Source organism: Mesocricetus auratus, unplaced genomic scaffold, assembly GCF_017639785.1.
Source record: "Mesocricetus auratus isolate SY011 unplaced genomic scaffold, BCM_Maur_2.0 Super-Scaffold_100022, whole genome shotgun sequence".
In the NCBI taxonomy this organism is placed as follows: Eukaryota; Metazoa; Chordata; class Mammalia; order Rodentia; family Cricetidae; genus Mesocricetus; species Mesocricetus auratus.
The window spans coordinates 14534922-14556534 of NW_024429203.1; the positions used below are offsets into that span (position 1 = coordinate 14534922).

The 21613-nt window shown below is 48.2% G+C and overlaps 1 protein-coding gene across 6 annotated transcripts in view; it reads left to right on the plus strand.

Moving 5' to 3' along the window:
* The window catches only part of Kirrel3 (kirre like nephrin family adhesion molecule 3), a 556652-nt gene that overhangs the window by 441315 nt on the left and 93724 nt on the right, over positions 1–21613 (plus strand). For all 6 annotated transcript variants that reach the window (XM_040729989.1, XM_040729991.1, XM_040729990.1 and 3 more), the window contains exons 4-5: positions 15720–15869; positions 21037–21186. In XM_040729989.1, coding sequence (XP_040585923.1) covers positions 15720–15869; positions 21037–21186 — 300 coding nt within the window. The remainder of the gene's footprint in view (positions 1–15719; positions 15870–21036; positions 21187–21613) is intronic.

A 21613-nucleotide genomic window follows, 5' to 3' on the forward strand; every position in this document is an offset into this window, starting at 1 on the left:
TGACCACTGTTCTGGTGCTTCAGTGCCTCTTCCCTTGGTCCTTCCTCCTCTTCTACCAGGCCTCCTGTGACTACCCAGTCCTTTGGGGCTCTACTTTCCATCACAATTCAAGGCCTCAGCTTCCTAAGACCCTGGGCAATGGGTCTCATTATCTAGAATACCTCCCATAATGCAAAGTCCTTCAGAAGACAGCAAGGACAGATGGGAGAGCTCTAGGTTAACTACAGCCAAGTCTTACCCATTGCTGATAGATGTCCCCAGAGGCAAAGCCAAATGACTTTTGGTGCCAGTTCAGAGCTCCTGGCTCCCTCTCATCCAAGGACACAATGCTTCTGCAAATCTCTTCTCTTTAGGGCACTATAGTGTTATATTGGCTCATTCCTTCTCCAGAGATGTAGAGACTGTTTCAAACCGGCTGCCCCACCAGCTCTGCTCCTAGCTTCCAATGCCATTAAGTTTCATTATAACGAATAAACACCACAATGACATTTATAAGTTACCACTGAGCACAGAAGCACAAATATGAGGCAGATAAACTGCATTTGATCCAAATAATTACTGCAGGCAATATTGGGCTTAGTCTGAGCTGGCAGCCGGCTACGGAGTAATTTATTAGATTGCGTAAGGCAATGTAGCACGTTGAGTTTTTCATTATTGTGTCTCTTCCCCTCTCTGTGGCCTAAATAGGTTACAGGAGTTTAGACAGTGCACGGCCAAACAAAGACAGACTTTGCTCAAGCAGATTAGGGCTGGGAATGCCATCCAAGGTCCGGGGATGGCTGCTTCCCAAGCAACACTCGTACTTGTGAAAGAAGAGGGAACTGAGATTACGTTGATGCTGCCAACCAAGGACGGTTCCCTGCCCTCCCCACCCACTGGCCCAGATACAGAAAGGGGCCCCGTGGAGGGAGTCAGTGACAGGTTGGATGCATAGCCTGGGCTTCTGCAGCACACTCTGGCCAAAGACCCTCTCAATCAAAAGACCCCTCCACAACCCTATGTGGCCCTGGGCAGTCCCACAGCCCAGTCTCAGACCTGTCCTTCTGCAAAGAATAAAAGAAAGGAAGCAATCTGCCGCCAACCCTGCAAAACAAAGCAAGGAGAGCTGGCGGGGAGCAGCCTCTCCTCTGCCAAACCTGAACTCATAAAGTTTGATTCAAGGGGTTACAATACCTCCTATTCAGCATCCCTCCTGCCCCATTCTCCCAGCCTTAGTAAATTACCCAATAAGCAGCAAGGACCTGTAGTTATTGTGCAGTTAAATGGTATTTGCCCAGTAAATCCTGAGCAGAGTACTCATGGTGATATACAGTAACTAATTACGGACATGAATTCTCTCCCCAAGACGCCAAGTGTTACCAAATATTGCTGCGTTTAGGGGAGGAGGTTTCAAAGCTGCTCAACTTTCTCCAGTGAAGCCGTGAAGCTAGTATAGGAGCCATGAGCATCTCCAGAGGCATTCCAGCTGGAAAATAGAGATGTCCTGAAAGACATGGACTACTCTCCCAAGATGGCTGCCCACAGCCGCCTCCTGATCCCATGTCTTAGCAGAAGGGTTCAGGTAGGCACTGGCGTGCCCTCCCTGAGTAGTCTCACAGCAAATAAGCATCTCAGCACTGTCGCAGCGAATGCAAAGTCCCACAGCTCCAGCAGAGCAGGGGATGGAAGTCATCAGTCACCAAACCAGGCCTGAGCCGAGAAAGAAGATCAGCTTCCACATCTAAGGATGTGCCAAGAAGGAGAGTAGAAGTCGCCATTCCCAGCCAGTCACGACAGAGCATGCCTGTAATCCCAGTACTCAGCAAGCGAAAGCAGGATGGTCTGGGCTACATAATGAGATCCTATTGAGAGACAGAGAGCTGGGGAGATAACTTACTCAGTTTGAAAAGGGCTTGCCATGCAAACGTAAGCACCTGAGTTTAATCTTGAAAACACGTGTCAAAAAGTCAGGCATGGTACCACACACTTGTAATCTAAGGACTGGGGAGGTGGGTGCAGGAAGGCTACTGGCCGTTGAGCACTCCAGGTCTGTGAATGATGCTCTCAAATAACAAAGTGAATGACACTAGAGTTTAAATATAGGCCTCTAGACAGGCCCACAAACACACAAAGAAAAAAAATTCAAAAGTCTTACCTTAGCCTGTGTGCAGAGAACATTCATCCTAAATTAATGTTTACAGGGCTCACCTCAGCCCCAAAGGCACATGGGAATATTACCCTGATCTAGATAGAGTTGGGCAGGGGCGATACATGGAGGGTATAAAGCAGATGGCCTGTCGCTGCCACAGCTGTTCTTAGAGCACAGCTGGAGTAGTTAGAGGGCACTGTATTCAGTCTCTGCTCTCTAAAGAGGAAACCTGAGGATCAAAGTCCCTCTGCGCTCAGTACAGCTATATAAACAAAAACTAACATTGGAATGAACTAATTCAAATCCTAGTTCCATTATCCATCACCAATGACCTAGGACCAGTTTCTTATCTTCTCTGAGTTTCGGGTTCCTTATCTACAAAATGCAAAAGTTTATGTGTCTCAGGATTGCAACAGAAATGACCAGCCTGGAGGTGGGGCTGTTCCTGTGTCCTGGGAATTCTGTCTCTATCCATTCCATCTCCATATAGCCACCCCATCTTCTGAGACACAGGACTCAGCAACCCAGCCTAAGCCTCCTTGGAAGGAAGAACCCAACTCTAATCCCCCAAAGGCTGAACATCCCCCTCTCCTTTTCCCTAAGTGTACCCCCAGAAGGCTGAACATCCCTTCTCATTTTACCTAAGTGCTTGTAGTATAAAACTTCTCTGCTTTACACATGCCTACATCAAACTTTTGAAAGTCATTACAAGTTAGCTGTGTTTTCTTTGCTGCTGCCTCCTTGCATGGAAACAAATAATGAAAGACCTCTCAAGGTTGTGTCTTTGAAGGTGACCGAAAAAAAGTTAGAGGGAGGGAGGACAAGACTAAATTGGTTGGGCATAGTTACAGCAAGATAGCTCACTTTGAGCCTTAGCCACTCAAATCTCTACTTGGGAGACTGGTAATCGACCCTCCGCCACGGGGTACTGAGAGGTTGGATTGAGTAAGATAATATATGGGAAGTGCTCTGTGAAGCATAAAGTGTATACAAAAGCTAGCCATGGCTAATATCTCAAACCAACCAGAAGACTGGGCCCAGAATCCCAAGGCAGTGAGAAGAATCACTTTTTTAATTAGGACACATATATAGTCAGCTCTCAATTATCTGTTGGCAAATTGTCCCCATTCCTGGAAAATGCTATCACCAAGATTGCTTAATGAAGTCCTCTGCTAACATTTCACAGCTTCTTGTTCTGCTTTTATTTGCATGAGGCCCAAAGGGAATGAGAGTCCTTTAAAGGCAAAATCAGTTAATATCCCCAGTCTCTCCTAGGGAAGGTGTGAGCCGGAGAGATGACAAAAGGAGGGAGAGTGTGGCTAACACTAACTTTGGACAAGTACAGAAGTGATGCTTTCCACCCAGCTGAGGAAGAGACAGGGAGGGAGCCGCAGCATCAGACTGTGAATAAATATATATAAATATATATTATATAGTTTTGATATATGTATATATATTAAAATTTCCAGAAAATCAAATACATTTATATTCACACAAGAATACCAAATGCATTCCAAAGTGAAAATAAGTTTAGGTTGTCCATCGTGTGGATAATTCACACCCTTGCTCCTCTCTATTAACAAAGACTATAAAGAGCTTGTTTTATTAGGGGAAAGCAAGATCATTCAGTGGGTAAAGGTGCCTGCTGCCAAGCCTGACTATCAAAGTTTAATTCCTGGGACTCACATGGTAAAAGGGGAAAACCTGCTTCCCACCTCTCTCCCTCCCTCCCTTCCTCCCTCTTCTCTCTCCCTCCCTCCCTCCCTCCCTCCCTCCCTCCCTCCCTCCCTCCCTCTCCCTCTCTCTCTCTCTCTCTCTCTCTCTCTCTCTCTCACACACACACACACACACACACACACACACACACACTGAATAAGTGTAACTTTAAAAAACATTAAAGTTGATTGTATTAGTCTCTGAGAGGGGAAGAACTGAGAACATACACTGTAACGGTTAACTTGTAGCTCAAGAAGTCACCTCACTAAGTGCCAAATTTGAACTGTGGTTCTCAATGTAAGGTTAGTGTAAAGTTAAGTATAAGCACTTTGTACTTAAAGCCAACCTGCCCCAGTCACACAGTATTCCAAGCTGCTAGGCTTATACTCCTGTCAGTGGGACAGAACCAAGATGTCCTTCACAGAACCCCTGCAGATAATCTAAACTGAAGCAGGCCTTCTCAACCCTTGGACATTGCCCACATAGACCTTGGGATCCAATGAGGGACCGAGGGCAGGACTTGGTTCTCCAAACATACCTTTGCAGAACCGCATGACATTTCTTGGATATAATGATTGTGTAAAGTTTTAAAGAACTGTTGGCTTTGTCCAATGCCTTCTCTGTTTAGTTTAGGGAACACAAGGCACATGCAGAAAGAGACAGTAGCTGGCCAAGAATTTGGTACTCTTGAGAGTCTAAAAAGAGTGCCTTCCCTGAGACCAGTGGTGTTTGTATATATGAATTCACCTCAGCTGTGATGCCCCACCTGCTGGAAGTTGCTAGACACAGGTTCCTTGACACCATGAAAATCTACCACCTCAGCCTCTCTAAGCTTGAGTCCAGGAAACTATATTTCTAGTTAGTTCCATTGATAATTCTTATACACACAAAAACTGTAGAATCATTCGGACTGGCAAGACCTACAGCACTATAAAATGATTATTTTAAGATGCTTGCTTTAAAGAAACAATATTTAGGACATAGATCTTCCCTCAAACAGACCTAGAGTCCCTGAGGCTTATCCTTGACTTCCTCGGGCCTCAGGTTTTATTATTTTCATCCTTTAGGCTTGCAAAAATAGGAGTTTGGATAAGTTATAGCATGCAGCATCCAGGCTGGGAAGAGGGGCCTGAAGGGAGCTGATCGGCTAGTGGTCTAGATTCTGCATCTGACAGGTGATAGATCTGAGCCTGAGGAAGGGCAGATCCAGGTCCAAAGGCACACAACTAAGAAGTGGAAAAACAGGGTCCTCGGGACAAGCATAGGATACAGTCTCATTTGTCCATCCTGTGACCTTCTCGAGGAGTGAAAGATGCTAGGAATCATGGGGGAGGCTAATCCGTGGGCCAGTCTCAACCTGAGCCCAGTGGTACCCAAACTGATGCTCTGTAAGAGTCAACTATGAGTGTACTTTCTGTCCATGGCTGAGGCCTACATCCCCATGTGGGGTACAAACACAACCCTCACCCTGCTCTTTAGCACCATTTTTCTATTGCTCGCCACCCTTTCCTGTTTGACAACACAAAGATCCTAGCTGCAGAGAGAGAAACCCAGCCTGAGGCCCATGGCCAAGCAGCAGCAGGCCTGGACACCATCCAGAGTCCTGCTCTGTGGTCAGAATGTCCCCCTTCTACACCTCCCATGCTCACTATAGACCTGTACCACTATGCCCATCCTCATCCTCTATGGGTGACTGCAGACAGGGGATGGATGGGCTCCTTCACGGACACAGAGGATCCCCCATTTGCTGAAGCACTTATCAGCATCTTCTTGGCATCCAGGCCTCTGCTGGATTGATGGAGGAGTCCCCCTCCTGCTGCTAATGAGCACAGGGCAGGCTCTGGCTGGAGCTGCAGCTCTGATAATCAGCAGGCACAAGATTTATAGCGACTTTGAACTCACCCTGCCTTGGTCAGTCCGATTGCTCTTCATTAGAGACTCATAGTGTCCAACACAACCTTGGCAGATTGTGTCCTGAGGACAGGAGTGTGAGGTGGTCAGAGTCACAAGGTATCTGTGCCACCCAAGCTCCTGCAAGGAATTAGGTAACAGAAGAGGAATAAGCCCTCCTGGGAAGAGCAGTGGGCACTCCCATATATGCCCAAATGTTTCTAGAACATTCACCACACTGTCAAGCTTCTCCTCACCTTTGCATCAGAACCAATCTTCCAGAGACTGCAAATGATGATGAAGCTGAAAATGCCTTCAGACCTCTGCCATAGCAAAGATCAAAGAGAAAGGGATAGTAAGGGAAGGTCTGGTCTCCGACTCTGTTTTCCCAGCTTCTCTCTCTCCCAAGGAAGATGAACCTCTTACTATTACAGCAGAGCTCAAAAGACTGTGGGAACCTTGACCAGAGTTGAATACCTGATTCCAGACAGCTGGTTCTAGCACATCCTGACTAAATGAACCTTTGCCCACTTAGATAGTCACATCAATATATATGGCATCTCATATTTGGAGACGAATTCTTAGATCCACACCAAATACTACGTAAGACATGAAAGTAGAAAGAACTCTTTAGAGGAGGGGAGGCTAACAGGTGGAGTGGAGAACAGGCCATAGCAGAGGCATGAATATGACTATGGTGTGTGTGTGTGTGTGTGTGTGTGTGTGTGTGTGTGTGTGTGTGTGTGTGTGTTAATGAAACCCATTGCTTCGTATGTTCACTAAAAATAAATTTTAAAGAAATAGCAGCAAGCACATAGCTTTCCATGCACGTGTGAACTCTGAGTTCAATCCCCAGCATCCATGTAAAAAGTCAGGCCTAGTGGTGTGTGCTTACAATCCTAGCACTGAAAAGGTAGAGACAGGAGGATCCCTGGGGCTTAAGGGCTAGCCAGCCTAGCCTCCTTGGCAAGCTCCAGGCCCTACAGGTCACTGTCTGAGAAAGCTTTCTGATGTCACGCTATGTCTCCTACACACACACACACACACACACACACACACACACACACACACAGAGAGAGAGAGAGAGAGAGGCATATATGCATGCACGCACATGTATACACGTGGGCCAGAACAAGTGCTCAGCAAACATATGTTATTTACACCTTTCTCTCACTTCCAGACTCATTGACCCAATTACATCCAACACACCTTCCTTGAGTGAGTTAGAGCCCTCCCTGTCAACATGCTTACCACAGAACTGCCTCACCTCAGACCAGCTTCACTTCTGAAAAGAGCAAGAGGCTCCACTATCACTGACAGTAACAGCCTCCATCACCCACCCACCCCAACAAATGCTATCAATCCTACCTCCAAGTGCATGCTAAACCCATTTTCTTCTTTCTCCCAGTACAGATTTAGCTACGCCCTTATGACAGCAAATCTTCCTGGTCAGTCTTCCTGTCTTTGGATGATCCTTCTCCATCCATCCTCCCCACCATCATCCTGTGATCTTTCTAAAATGGGGTTTGAGTGAATGTGTCCCAAATCTTTGATGACTTCTCATTAAGTGCAAGCATCTCAGCACAAATTTTAGGGCTGGTACAGTCAGCTCCCCTCCCCCTCCCCATCTCCTATTCTCACTCCCATCACACTCTGTCTGTCTGTCTTTCTGTCTGTGTGTCCCTCTTTCTCTTTCTGTGTGACTCTGTTTCTCTGTCTCTCTCTGTCTCTGTCTGTCTCTCTCTGTCTCTGTCTGTCTCTCTCTGTCTCTGTCTGCCTCCCTCCCTCCCTCCCTCTCTCTCTCTCTCTCTCTCTCTCCCTCTCTCTCCCCCTCTCTCTCTCTCTCTCTCTCTCTCTCTCTCTCTCTCTCTCTCTCTCTCTCCTGGGTTAGTGTCCCCTCCTAATTATTTTCTTCCATACATACTCCACACACCAGTGCAAAATGAAAGTGATAGCTGTCATTAAAGAAGGTAGGTAGGAAGGATTCTGTGTACTTTAGACCCAATGTCCTGTTCTGTTCTGTCAAACAAACACAGAAACTAGAGCTAGGGAAACTAAGCAATTTTCCCAGGGGAATGTCCCCGCTGTAAGGCAATAGCAGAGCACAGCCTGGAACGACGTGGCCCTCATGCTATCACTCACTCCCTGGTCACATCCTGACCTCCAAACTTTGCTTAGGTGTTCATCATTCCAGGAGACATCTCCTCCTACCCTCATCTGGCTTGCCCTGCAGACCGCTTCAGAATTCCAGCCCCCTGTGGCTCCTTCTTTACTCTTCACTTTGGGCGCTAATTCCATGTAGCTTCTTATTCCAGCTCCAGGCAAACACCTCTGTGTTCTCCAGACTCTAAGCCCATGGCCAGAAGACAACACAGTCCTTTGCCCCCAGTCCAGCTGAGGTGACTCCTGCCCCTGCTAGAGTCACTGTCACCCACTAAGTCCTCTCTAAAACTCGGATTTCTTATCCGTCATTCAGTGGGCTAGTGCATTCCCACCACCCGAATGTGAAGATCACAACCTGTGCCACCTTCTGGGCCCCTTCCCTGTGACTCCAGGTACTGTTCTGGTGTCACTGGGAGTCACTGGGTCCTAATCTTCTTCTTCCCCCTTAATTGCCTCTCATGTCAAGGACAGCTTCCTTTAATCTCATAAGAGGCAATTTGCTATGTGTTGTGAGCTTAGAGAAAACTGGCAATAAATAGCCCCAGAATGAGTATTCTTAAGCTTCCTCCAATTGGTCACTAATAGACCAGATGGCCACGCTGGAGCCCTTTCTGTGGTGCTGGCCAGGTGCTCCGGTAGCCTCCAAGACTGGCTGGGAAGGGATGCTCTGAAAGAGCCAGGAAGACCCAGCTCTGGTCTCCACCCACAGATTTCTAATGGGGTTCAACAACCGAGTTGTAGAAGTTCCGTTCCTGGTTCATGGCATGGGCTGCTTGGGAGCTGGCTTATATAGTCCCAGGCTCACAGAGATGTGTGGATGGTGGCTACAGGAGCTCTTTATGGAACACTCTGCATACATACATGATGGCTTATATACAAGGCCTGCATCCTCCTAGCACTTTCATTGCTGCCATCCCCTTTGGGGACACTAGGAAACTGAGGCTCAGTGAAGGTAAGGAGCTTCCCCCAGTTATAAAGGTAGTGACAGGATAGAGTTCCTTCTAGGACCAGATTACAACTCTGTCCTTTCTACTGTGCAGGCCTTGGACTCTGGAAGGTGACAATGTTCAGGCACTCGGGGAGGAAGCTGAGGAGTCTCACCCATCATGCCTTTCATGTAGTTATTCCTATCCCAGAATGAGTTTGTCTTTTTCTGCATTCCCCTGTCACCACACACTCCAGGAAACTTCTCTGTACTTCCATCTCCCATCTTAAATTAGGCCTTTTTATATACTATCAGCAGTGTGTGTGTGTGTGTGTGTGTGTGTGTGTGTAATAATGGCACACACAAGAAGGTTGGAGTCAATGCTGTCCATCTTTATATAGGTTCCTTGCATCAAATTCAAATCATTAGGTTTGCACAGCCAGCACCTTTACCCGCTGAGCTAGTTCACTAGCCTCCTAGACATAGGGATTTCTAAACTCCACACAAACTTTGCAGGACCTCTCCAAGATGGTTGCATGACCCATTATGCTCTTAGGGGACCATCCAGGAACTCTCAGTAAATTCCACCAGAGGTCTTGAGTTTTGAGAAAGGGGTAGGCAGGATTTTAGTTGATTGTCACCACCCACAAGCATGATGCTGGCCACACAGATATGTCTACAGATCATAGGCTCTAACAGCAAGGGCAAGCATTCCAGGGTCCCTAACTTTCTGTCTAGGGCACTGAAAACAATGGCTACATTCCCTCAGCCCTCTGCCTGGAAAAGGCAAGCCAAACTGACAAGACTGAGAGTAAAAAAGAAGAAACTGAGAATATATCTCTAAGCCTCAAAGCTGGACTCCAAGCACAAGGGGGTTGCAGTGGGAGGCAGGTGTATAACCTCTGTTTCTGACCAGACTCATGGCAGAGTGTGTCCAAGGCTTGATCTCTGCTGTGACAGTTGCCAGTCCCAAGCCCTGGTTCAGGCTTGTCTTTCTATCACCAGGAAAGCACAGAGCAAAGACATTTTCTTATGAGTGACAATGGAGTTAAGACACCAAAGGACCAGAATGTATCTTTAGAAGATTGGAGACTGACAGCTGTGTGTGGCAGAGATACATGACAGCCATGGCATCTCCAAATGCAGCCTGGGAGGACCACAGTCAGCATGGACCTGGAGTCCATGGTCGTCATTCTATCTGCTCCTCACTCAGAAAGATCACAGCACCCGAGACTCTAGGCCCTAGAGCCTTGACCTTAGAGAGTATGAAGCCCTGTACTTTCCAGAGCTCATAGGTGGCTCTCAGCAGAATGGGGCCTGGGCTTTTGTAGAGACAAGAAGATCCAGGGAAGTTTCATGACACCAAAAGAAGGGGGAAACACATTCTATACAAATGAGAAGAATTTGTTCAAGGCCCAAAGTGGAACAGGGGTGATGACACATACTTCCTATTCCAGTACCCAGGAGACAGATGTAGGAGGATCGCAAGTCTAGACTACATAGCAAGACCCTGTCTCAAAAGGAGGAAAACCTTAAGTTGGTTAATAAAAAGGATAATGGAAGAGGTTCAGCTTAAGAAGTGAAGTTTGTAAACTTGGGCAAATTCCTTCATTTGTATGAACCTCTGAATGTTCAGCAGCTTTCCAACATACGGAAAATGCCCAAGACAATTTATAAAAACAAAAGGGTTGTTCTGCCTCATGGTTTAGAGGGCTCCAGGGCTTGATCAAGGGGTTCTATTGCCTCTAGGTCAATGGAAGAACAAAACCATTCACTTCAAGCTGAGAAATGAGAGAGAGAGAATTGGGTTCCTACATTCCCTCCCAGGCAAGGGGATGTTTCCGTGGGTAGAGCTCTTGCCACATAGCATGAAGACCTGAGTTCAAATCCTCAAGTTCCTATGAAAATAGGATCTGTAGGACACATCTGTATCATTCCTATAGGGAGGAGACAGAAAAATGCCTGGGAGCTCAAGTGTCAGCTAGTCTAGAGTCCACAGTGTGAACAATAAGGGGATCCTCTCTCAAACATGGTAGGAGTGAAGACTGGCATCAGTGGTGGTCCTCTGACATCCACACATGCACCATGGCACAAGCACCTGTGCTCACACACGCATGCACACACACACACACACACACACACGAGCCCCCCCTCTTCAGGAGATGTCTAAAGATCCACACTATAGCACTCAGTTCACCTGTAAAATGTGGTTACAATGGCTGCCTTCAGCCCCACAGGTCCACCAGGCAGTGGGTTTCACATAAATAACTCGGTGGTTTTCTCTCCTGTGAACCCGGTCCCTTGTGACTCTGGCCCTCCCCACTTTGTCTCCTACGTTTCTCCCGCTGTGTAGCATGCTCACAATATCTACCCAGTCTGTAGTTTACAATGCAAAAGCTACTTTCTGACAGTGAACACAGAACTCAGAAAAACAGAGCTGGCAAACTATAGGCATTGAACAGAGGGACACTTGATGTTCCCATGCTGTGCCGGGCACTGGGACAGAGAGGCTGCTGTGCTTCTGTCCTTGAGGAGATACACTGTGGGTCTCATTTATGTTTCTCCAGCACTGGATGGATAGTAAGTGTGCAATAAGATTTGGGGAAATCGACTGTACCAGTTGATCCTAGGGACCACGTGATGGACTGAGTGGGTGGTGAGAAGTTTGTAAAGCAGACCTTGGGTGTGTCTGCGTGGGAGTTTACTGAGATTAAGGACTGAATAGCTTCCCTGAGTACGGGTGGCACTACCCTGTAGGCTGGGAGTCAAAACGGATGAAAAAGAAAGAAGGAAGTCAGTGTGCCTGGGATGGAAAGGAAAGGGGCCAAGGAAAAAGGGAGCCCATGGGGAAGACTTCTCCAGAAATGACCCCATCTATGCCTTGAGCTCCAAGGAGCCCCGGCCAGAAAGGCCTCAAGGTCTGTCCCGGGGTGAGAGATGCGGTTTCCCTCCACTTCCTCTACCTACTATAACACTCAACTATTAGCTGCTCTTCTAATCCACCAAGGTTAAGATCCATCCTAAAAGCTTCTCAGTTTGAAAGAAAAATTAACACTTCATTTTCAATATCTTCTACTTATTCTTTGACAATTTCATGTACATGCAATGTTGATCCTATTTACCACCCAACTATGCCTTCTGGCTCCCCCTGCCAGGCACCCCTCAACATGTCCCCTTCCCAGCTTCTCAGCTTCCCAGCTTCATGTTCCCCATCTCTCTCTCTCTCTCTCTCTCTCTCTCTCTCTCTCTCTCTCTCTCTCTCTCTCTCTCTCCCCCCCGTCTGATCAGTGCTGTGTGCTGGAATATTGACTGATTGTATTGTCTTGCTTTTGTACAGGTCTGGTGAGTGCAATGGCTATGCCAGGTCCCAAAGATAACATTTCACAGCTCTTCTCTCCATTCTCCAACTCTAATATTGTTTCTGTTCAGTCTTCTGTTCTCTAAGCCTTGAAAGGGGTGGGGGATGGCATAGCTAGATCTCATTTATGGATAAACACTCAACAGTTGCTTATTCTCAACACTCAGACCAGTTATAAGTTTGTACGAGCTGCCTACTGCTACACAAAAGAAGCTTCTCTGACAAACACTGAAGGCGAGGCCGAAATCTGTGGGTACAACCATACAGATTTAGAAGACCATTTGGCACCTTGCTCATTTAAATACTTCTCTTCCTGGAGCCTCTGAGCTCAGCTACCATGGGCTTTGGAGCAGGTCTACAGTATCAGATACATTTTCCTTCCTTGGAGAGGGCCTCAAATCCAACCAGAAGGCAGTTGGTTGTTCCATAACCATCATGCCACTGTTGTACCAATGGACACATCTTGTCTGACAAGCCGACAACTGCACCACTCAGGGTTCACCTCTGATAATTCCATTAACGCCTTTTCTCCTGCATCCTGAATAGCACCTTCTGCCATTCCAAAATGTAGCCAGTGGAAACAAAGTCCTCAGTTCAGTTCTGGCTTGATCTACAACCTAAGTATGTTGTGTCTTCATATCTACTTTTACTATCTAGTGACAGTGGACAACTAAGAGCAATGGTGATAGCCTATGATGTTTGTTTGGGAGGCTCCCTATTCCTCACCTGGCACTAAGAGGCAAAGTGATGTTAGTAGCTTGAACATAATATAAAACTATTAAAATTGGGCCAAAAAGAAAGACTGCTGGTTGGGTGTACTCAGCTACCACTCCAATCCCCAAAATAACTTGCAAATCACATCCTTTGGATGATTTTGAGACTCCGGTGCCCTCTCCCCCTGGAAACATGCTTTCCACAGAAAATTCTAAGTGGGTCCAAATGTAAACAGTGGGTGGTTAAAGCTCCACGCAGCCACCATCAGAACTGCACCTGAGCCGTTCTCTGGCCTCTCCTGCTTTGCCCGCCACGTGTTATTAGGAGGATCTCGTATCTACTCCAACTCCTGGTTCTGAGGAACCTTCCAGCATGGCCTTGTGATTACCCCTAGCTGACCTCCCCCGTGTTGCCACTGACCCCTCCTCCCAGTGTCCCCTACCATCCAGCTGGCCTGATTTCCATGATGACCATTCAGGACTCACCCTTGCCCAGAGGGATGAATGCCCCAAGTTTCTTCAACAACCTCCTGCTCCTTCTACCAAGCATAAAAAGGATGGGGTGTGGGAGACAGACAGTCACCCCCCGCTGAAGCTCCTAATAAGGGACATTTGGAAGCCCACTTCCTTTAGGGCTTTCTAGTTACAGTCCCTTTAGCCCCTAGCTGACAACCTGATAATTCTCTCTGATCACACAATCTTTGGCTGCTGCTGCAGCTGCCTTGACACTGTCCTTACCAAAAAGATAAAAATATTTTTAAAAAAACATTGTGAATAAAAGATTAGAGCAGGGAGAGACGCCTAGGAAAGGTGTCCTCCCCATTTCCTCCTCTTCTTCCTCTCCCCATTCCTCCCCACCTCTTCCTACTTGTCCTCCCCTCTGTTCCCCATCCTCCTTTTCCTCCTCCCTTCCTCCCTCCTTTTCTCCTCTCATTCCTCCTCTCCTCTGCTCTCCTCCTCATTCCCTTCTTCTCACCACTCTCCGCCCTTCCCCTTGTCCTCTTCCTCCTTCTCTTTTCTTCTCCCTCCTCCCTTCTCCCCCTCCTCCTCTTCTCTCTTTCCTCTTCTCCCTCATCCCTTCTCCCTCCTCCTCCTCTTCTCTCTTTCCTCTTCTTCCTCCTCCCTTCTCCCCCTCCTCCTCTTCTCTCTTTCCTCTTCTCCCTCCTCCCTCCTCCTATCTCCCTCCCCCACTTATTGTCCCTCTTCCCCCATCTCCACTCCTCACCCTCCCTCTCTGGACCCCTTCAGTCCTCTCCCTCTTCTGTCTCATCCTTTCTCTCTTTTGGTGCCAGAAACAGCCTAACCACAATGGAAAGTTTGGAGAGACAGCATAAGGGAAAAAACCCACTACCCAGAGCTGATTAAAATATCCTATGTAATCTAATTTGTAAAGCTCAGATCAGAATAAAAAAGTGTTACTCCCACAATTCCAGACTAATTTGATTTTTAATAAGACTCCTCAGAGAGGTTGCGAAGATCCCATCGGGCTGTGGACTCTAGACCTTCCTGCTGCCCCACTCTCTGGGTGCTCCGTGCGCCCCCTGCTCCTCATCTCTCCCTATGCCCATAGTTGGCCCTGTTTGGCGCAGCGATCCAAGTCCAGGTCCTCGGTGGTGCTGTGGAAAGGAGGTAGCAGCGGACTCCCAGGCTCCTTTCCCTCCATTGAATATCTGTCTCTTTGGGATGGGGTGGGAAAAAGTGAGGGCTCAAAACTCAAGTAGACCCCATTCCAGCCCCAGCTCTGCCACTCACTGTCTGTGTCACCCTGGGTAGACTGCTGTGCCTCTCTGGTCCCGGGTCCTTTGTTCCTTTGTTTCTGCCATGAAACATTAGATCGTCTCTAGAAGGGAGTACGGGAAGCACTGACTGCAGTCTCTCCAGATGATCAGTGTCCGTGTCCCACTGTCCATTCAGTTGTGGCCTCGCAGAAACACAGACCATGTTACCTCCCTTCCTCAGTGACTGCTCCCAGGTTGAGGTTTGGGAGCTGCATGGAGCCTAGCTCAGCACATGAGAACCCTTAGAGCCAGAACGCGGCAGGTTCACAGCCCCCAACCTGTCACAGGCAGCCATGGACAAACGCCTCTCTTCCCAGTCCTGCAGAGCTGTCTGCTGATGCTCTGAGGGGGACTGCTAGCATAGTACATCCAGGAAGTACACCAAGCCTTGGAAGTATTGCATCAGCTCTCCTTTGTCCCCTCCCTGTGCCAGCCTCCCCATCTCCATGTAGAGACGGAGCCTGCTGCGGTTAGGCTGTTAGCAGAATGAAAGAATTCATGAGCTGATGTTTAAAATCTCAGCACAGAGCCTGGCATCTCACATGTGCAGCAAACTATTTGTTTAATAAGATATGAGCCAATCGCTTCAATGGTTGTGGCATCTTGCTTTGAGGTGTGGATGAGAGTCATGGACTCCCAAGTGGTTTCCAAGGGGGAGACTGTAAGAGCAACCTCAGAAAAAGGATAGAGTAAGAAGGGTGTGTATGCATGTGGCCACCAGCTCCTGCCAAGGCCCTACTAGCCACGCAGACTGCCTGGGTGGCCAGGTTGAACTAGATTCATAAACACTCCTGAGCAAGTGGAGTTAGGTGGGAGTCCCAGAAGGAGAAGGGAGGTACATGCCCCATGGTGACTGAGCTTCATCTCCACAGTCAGCATCAGGGTTGCACAAGGGAGGGGCTGGAGTCTGGAGTCCAGGGCCAGCCTCTGAAAGATGAGAACAAGGCTGGAGTCCTGGGGCCAGCCTAGCTCTGCTTCTAGAGTGTGAAACGAGCTATCCTGGTACTGCTGCCCATACTGACTGACCACTGTGTTTCTCCCTCCCCAGGCCAAGTCTACTCCTTCAGCCAGCAACCCCAGGACCAAGTGGTGGTGTCAGGACAGCCCGTGACACTGCTGTGTGCCATCCCGGAATATGATGGCTTCGTCCTGTGGATCAAAGATGGCTTGGCTCTGGGTGTAGGAAGAGACCTCTCAAGTGAGTACCTCCAGACTCCCCCACCCTTACACAGTGGCCCCAGTGCCTACATCGCCTCATCTGCTCACTATGGCACTCCCATACTCCATCTCCAGTCTCATTCAGGGCTCAGATCCCCAGCCAGCTCTGCAACTTTCCGGGCAGGCCTAGACCTAGATCCCTAGGAGCCCAGGGCTCTCTGGCTATGAATACTGATGCCCATTTTATGGTCAGTCCTAAACCTAGTACAGAATCCATTCCAAAGCCAATGTGATTCCCATGAAGTCTGATTTCCAAGCATCACGCACTCCTGTTTCTTGTCCCAATATGAATCCTCATTTATCAAGGCATGGTCCAGCTTCCCACCCAAGGAGACAGCCAATAGACTGAAAACTTACAAGAAAACCTGCTTCTCCTGGGATTCATCTCATGATTGGAAGAAAAGACAGGAAGGGTTTCCACTAACTGCCAGCCTTGTTCAGCCACCCAGGCAAGCTGCACTATGGGGGCCTCCTACAGCTGCTGCTGACTGGCATGTCAACTCTGTTGTTGGTGCCAGGCCATGTCATTTGGTAACTACTTTGCATGGCTACCTTGGAAGCTCATCCAAACACCTTGCCAACCTACACTTTCCCCCGGGCATAAGGAATGCAGCCACCCTCATGTCACTTGCCTCTTCTGTCATTACCCTGCCCTGGGGCGGGAAAGAAGGGGGCATGATGAAATTCAGATCTGGGTGTCACTCCCCGGCCATCTGGGAATGGCTAGGGATGGAGGATTGATGAAAAATATGCATTCAACTGGTAAGAAGCTTCACCTCGTTCATACTGTACAGGAAAATAAAAATCGAAGTGTGCTCAGAAACACTGGGGCTGGGAAATTAATATTTTAAAATGTGAGTTATGTCTTGCCAAAAATGTATATTGAAACATTATAGCAACGGTCAATAGCAGTCACAGGGCCTAATGCTGTAGCCCAGCTGAGCATAGATAAAATGTCCAAGAATATCTCCAAAACACACTGTGAAGCCATAAAGTTTAAGTGTTATGGGAACCAGCCAACTTCTGCTCAGCTCTGGTACTCTAGAAAGATGGAGAAATGCTATGACCTTCCCAAATGAGAATTGCTTATGCTCTGGACAGCTCTGAGCCTGACCATCTGGGCTTCCTGGTCAATGACTATCATCAGTCTTTGGTCAGGGGCAATGTCTTATCAGGTCAGTGGCCAAGTGGAGGTACCAGGTCATAGAATGGTCATCAAGGCATAGATAATTGCATCTCTGATCTGAACCTAGTTCTCTAGGTTCCAGGATCTGTGCCTGCTGGGTTCTAAAGACAAGTTGATCCAATGGCTTGGCCTGACTCTCCAGCCTGACCCAGTCACTAAGGAATACAGGCCCTGGATTCTCTCCTGCAGAGCCCATAAGCTTAGGCACACTGAGAAATATCTGCCCTGTATTTAATCATATAGCCCCAAAATACCATCCTGGCAACAATGACAGGTTCTCACAGGCCCTATAAACACTGCTTGCTTGCCTGGTCCAGAAGGGACTGAAGAGAATTCAACTGAATTCAACAAAGATCTGCTAAATGCTTAAGGGAAACAGAGGACCAGTGTCACAGGACTTCCTGCTGCTATAGCTGTCCTCTTCCATTTCAACCGTGTCACCCTAGGCGTGGCACTAGACATGAGTCTCTCACTGACACTGTAGTGTCTTTCTGGTCACCGAGACTGTGAGACCAGAAAGAAAATGTTGCCAACACGTTCTCAGGTGCAGATAGAACAGTTTTCTCCTAAGAAGATTGGTTCTTCTCAGAGGTTTCTCATGGTTGTCCAGAGAGAGAAAAAGATTCCATCACCACCACCACCTTTATTTGAAAGATAAACAGAGTAACAATTGAGAAAAACTGATTCAATTACATTATCAGTCTCAATCCATGAATCTCTACCTGTTCTCTCCCAAGATGGACACCTCCACTCTAACTCCCTGACACAGTGAGTGTGTGTGTGTGTATGTGTGTGTTGCATATGCACACATGTATGTGCATGTGAGTGTGCCCACCCATGTTGTCTTATGGTTTCTATTGCTGTAAAGAGACACCATGACCACAGCAACTCTTATAAAGAAAGTATTTAATTGGGGATGGCTTTCAGAAGTGTAGTCCATTATCATCATGATGGCGTGGATGACAAAGAGTGTCACATAGACAGACAAGGCCCTGGAGCAGTAGCTTAGAGTTCTACATCTGGATCTTCAGGCAGGAGGAAGAGAGAGAGACACTGGGCCTACCTTGAGCATGTGCATTTATAAAAGAAGCCAGAGGTCAATGTTGGGTGTCTTCTTCAGTCAGTCTCTACCTATTTGTTGAGACAGGTTCTCTCGCTGAATCTGAAGCTCACTGGTTGGCTGAACTGGCTGGACAGTAAGCCCCTGAGATCTACTGGTCTCTGCCCCTCTAATACTGTCATGCCCAGATTTTGGGTTGCTAAGGACCTGAACTCAGATCTTCATTCTCACACAGCAAGCACTGAGACCTATCCTTAGCCCTGCCATTTGTATTTAAATTAGCATGTATAGAGAATATGGATGAACACTGGTAGCTGGTACCTGTAATTTCAACATTTGGGGAGTTAATGTTAAGCTGACATAATTCAAAGCCAGCCTTAGCTACATATCGGGACCCTATGTCTAATACTAAGTATGCAATAGGCATTTTACACAGATTATCCTGTTTTAATCTTCACCCAGGAGGTGCCAGCATTGTTCCCAACTTACTGGTAAGGAAACTGAGACCCAAAGTCAAAGCACCAGGGAAACAGAGCAAGGAAGAGATAAACTGGAGTTTGAGCCTACACGACATGACTAGAACCTAGACACTAGAAATCCTAGGAACTAGGAACTAGAAATCCTTCAGAAGCTCAGCTTCTGCGTATGTTTTCCAAAGATGCTGCCAATCCTTAAGATACCATCACGGCTCGCTGCCTAATTAAGCAAATACAAACAAACCCATCACTGATGTTTTCCACAGCTCAGGAGAGTGTAATCCTGCTGCTGATGGCTTGCAAGACAACAACAACAACAAAAAAAACCACCAGTTCCATCCAAGATGCCTGCAAGGGACAGACCTAATTGCAGAACAGCAGGGAGGGGTGGGCTGGAGGGCAGGAAGGCCAGCAGCATAGAGGCCAGCAGCAGCTGGAACCCCATGGGCTTACCGCCTTTGCCCATCAGAAGGCAGGAAAGTGAGTGAGAGGTGGACCGTGTCCTCCTTTGGTGCAGCTGATCCTTGGGAAGCATTTCTGGTCTGACCTGAGCAGCTGTGAGATCAAGGTCCTTCAGTGTCATGATGAGGACAGTAGGGTCTCAGTTGTGTAAGAGCTCCCAGAAGCTGCTGATTGGCGTTTGGGGAGACCATGACTAAGCAGGAGCAAGCACTGATGGGTCCTGGTGCAGTGACTCCCAGGGAACACTGCCCAACCACCGTTAGCTTAGCCAGAGTGGTCTCTGAGGAAAGATAGGGAGAGTCAAAAGAAGGGGCCCCTGCAGAACCCCACGGTGCAAAGGATGTGAGGGAAGCAGAACTCAGGTGAAGGGGTAGAAGGACAACGTCCTGACCAGACAAACCAAGAGGCTTCAAGACCAAGACCCCTGAGAGTGCAAGGACCAGCCTAAGGCTGTGGCTGCAGTCACTGTTTGCATGCGGCTAGCCGGCCGCAGCAACTGCTGAATGATTCATGGTCTTCAAACTTTTATTTATCTATTATTCATCACCAGTTTGTGTGTGCTGAGGCCCCAAATTCCTAAGTGTCCTGAGTGCCTCCTAAGTGCTTAATCAGACCCAGGGACTTGGAGATGGGAGGTAGGAATGCCCGGGCATGGGCCGCTGTGGTTCACGGGGCACAGTACCCAGCGTTCATAGACATCAGAAGGGTGAGGCTGGGTTCCCATTTCCTGTGCTTCCTGGGACAAAACTTCTCTCCTTGATCCTTTCCAAGTAAATCCCTTCTCCATTTTTCACTCCATTTCTCCCTTGCTTGGTCCACTCTTTGTGAATCTCAGAATCTCTCTTCCCCTTCCCCCATCTCCCCTCTTAGCATCTCCTTAGCAAACTCCACTGAATACAGATAGCGCTCCCCAGAGCAACGCCCCATAGCCAGGTCTGCCCACCCAGCATGTCCTCACTTTTGTCTCTAACACTGGCATCTCTCATTTTCCTTAGAGCTCAGAACCAGCAAAACACACACACACAGACACACACACACACACACACACACACACACACACACACACACACACACCCTGGGAAACTTGCTCTTGTGATCCTTTGCACTGAGATCAAAGACCTGGGCAAGTGCCAGAGGGCTGCCACTGCTGTGTCCCTTTGTCACCAGTGCCCACCCCGCCGCCCTAGCTCCCCTTGGGCTGGGAAGGGAAGTGTGACTGCTCTTTTCCCTCTGAACGCCCAATCATCTTAGCCCGTGAAATAAATTAGCAACACACAAATGAGCAGGGGAAGACATGGGAGTCACTCATAAAGTCAGAGGCTCAGTGAGAGCCTGAAGGCTGGGGCTCTGACGGCACATTGAGCTATAAGAACAAGAGAGCCAACGAAACGGCTCAACAGGCAAAGGCGACTGCAGCTAGGCCTGATGACCTGAGTTCAGTCCTTGGGACCAGCATGATAGAAAGACTAACTGACTCCCACAAGTTGTCCTCAGACCTCCATGTGGGTGGCATATCTGTGCTCACACACGAATAAAGAAAACACACAAATAAATAGAGAAAAAAGGAACTTAAGAAATAAAAAACTGACTGCTTAGGGTTGCAGGGGATGAGTGGTCCCGTATGCTAGGGAAGGGAGCAGCAAGGAAGCTGCTCAGAGGCCGTCCTGTCATATGAGTAAAGCTGTCTGTGTATTAGTCACCAGAAAGCCACCTGAGGTCAGCTCTGTCCAGGCCAGGTATCACACCCCTAGCCCATCTTCCAGAAAAATCTTTCTCTGGCAGAAGGGAGGAAGTCAGCCAGGAAGACCTCTGCCTGAGCCAGTGTTCACTAGCTACGAATCTCCCTTTTCAAGAGAATTTTTGGAACTATTCTATCTAAGGAAGTCACAACATCTCCAGATAGGCCTTGGAAACTGGCAACATGACTATTTTGACCTCTCATACCTTCCTGATTTCTCCCCAGGCTACCCCCAGTACCTGGTGGTGGGGAACCACCTATCGGGAGAGCATCACTTGAAGATCCTGAGGGCTGAGCTACAAGATGATGCTGTATATGAGTGCCAGGCCATCCAGGCTGCCATCCGGTCCCGCCCCGCACGCCTCACAGTCCTGGGTAAGTCGCCTGCACACGAACATGCAGGGATGCCATAAGGCTCTAGGAAACTCCGAGGACTCAGCTCCTGGAGGGCCCTTCTGACAAAGCTAGTAGAGGGAGGGTCTCCATTGGATATCATCTGGTCCTCCCCACTTCTGCCCTCTCCTCTCTCTTCCCATCCAAAGGGACATAAAAAAAGACCCCAGCTTAGGAAATCATATGGTTACCACCTACCACTCTCCTACCCAGTGTGTTTGGCTATACACTGGTGAGCAGATGAGGCTTCGGCTCAGCTGTGTAAATGAGGCCAGGCCCTTGGCAGCAGCGCAAGCTCAGAAGAGAACGTGGCACAGTCTGAGTGACCTTTCTTCCAAAGCTGACCTCCAAAGGGGCCAGAAAAGCTCCACATGCCCTGACCTCTCTTAAGGATGAGCCTCAAGTTTGG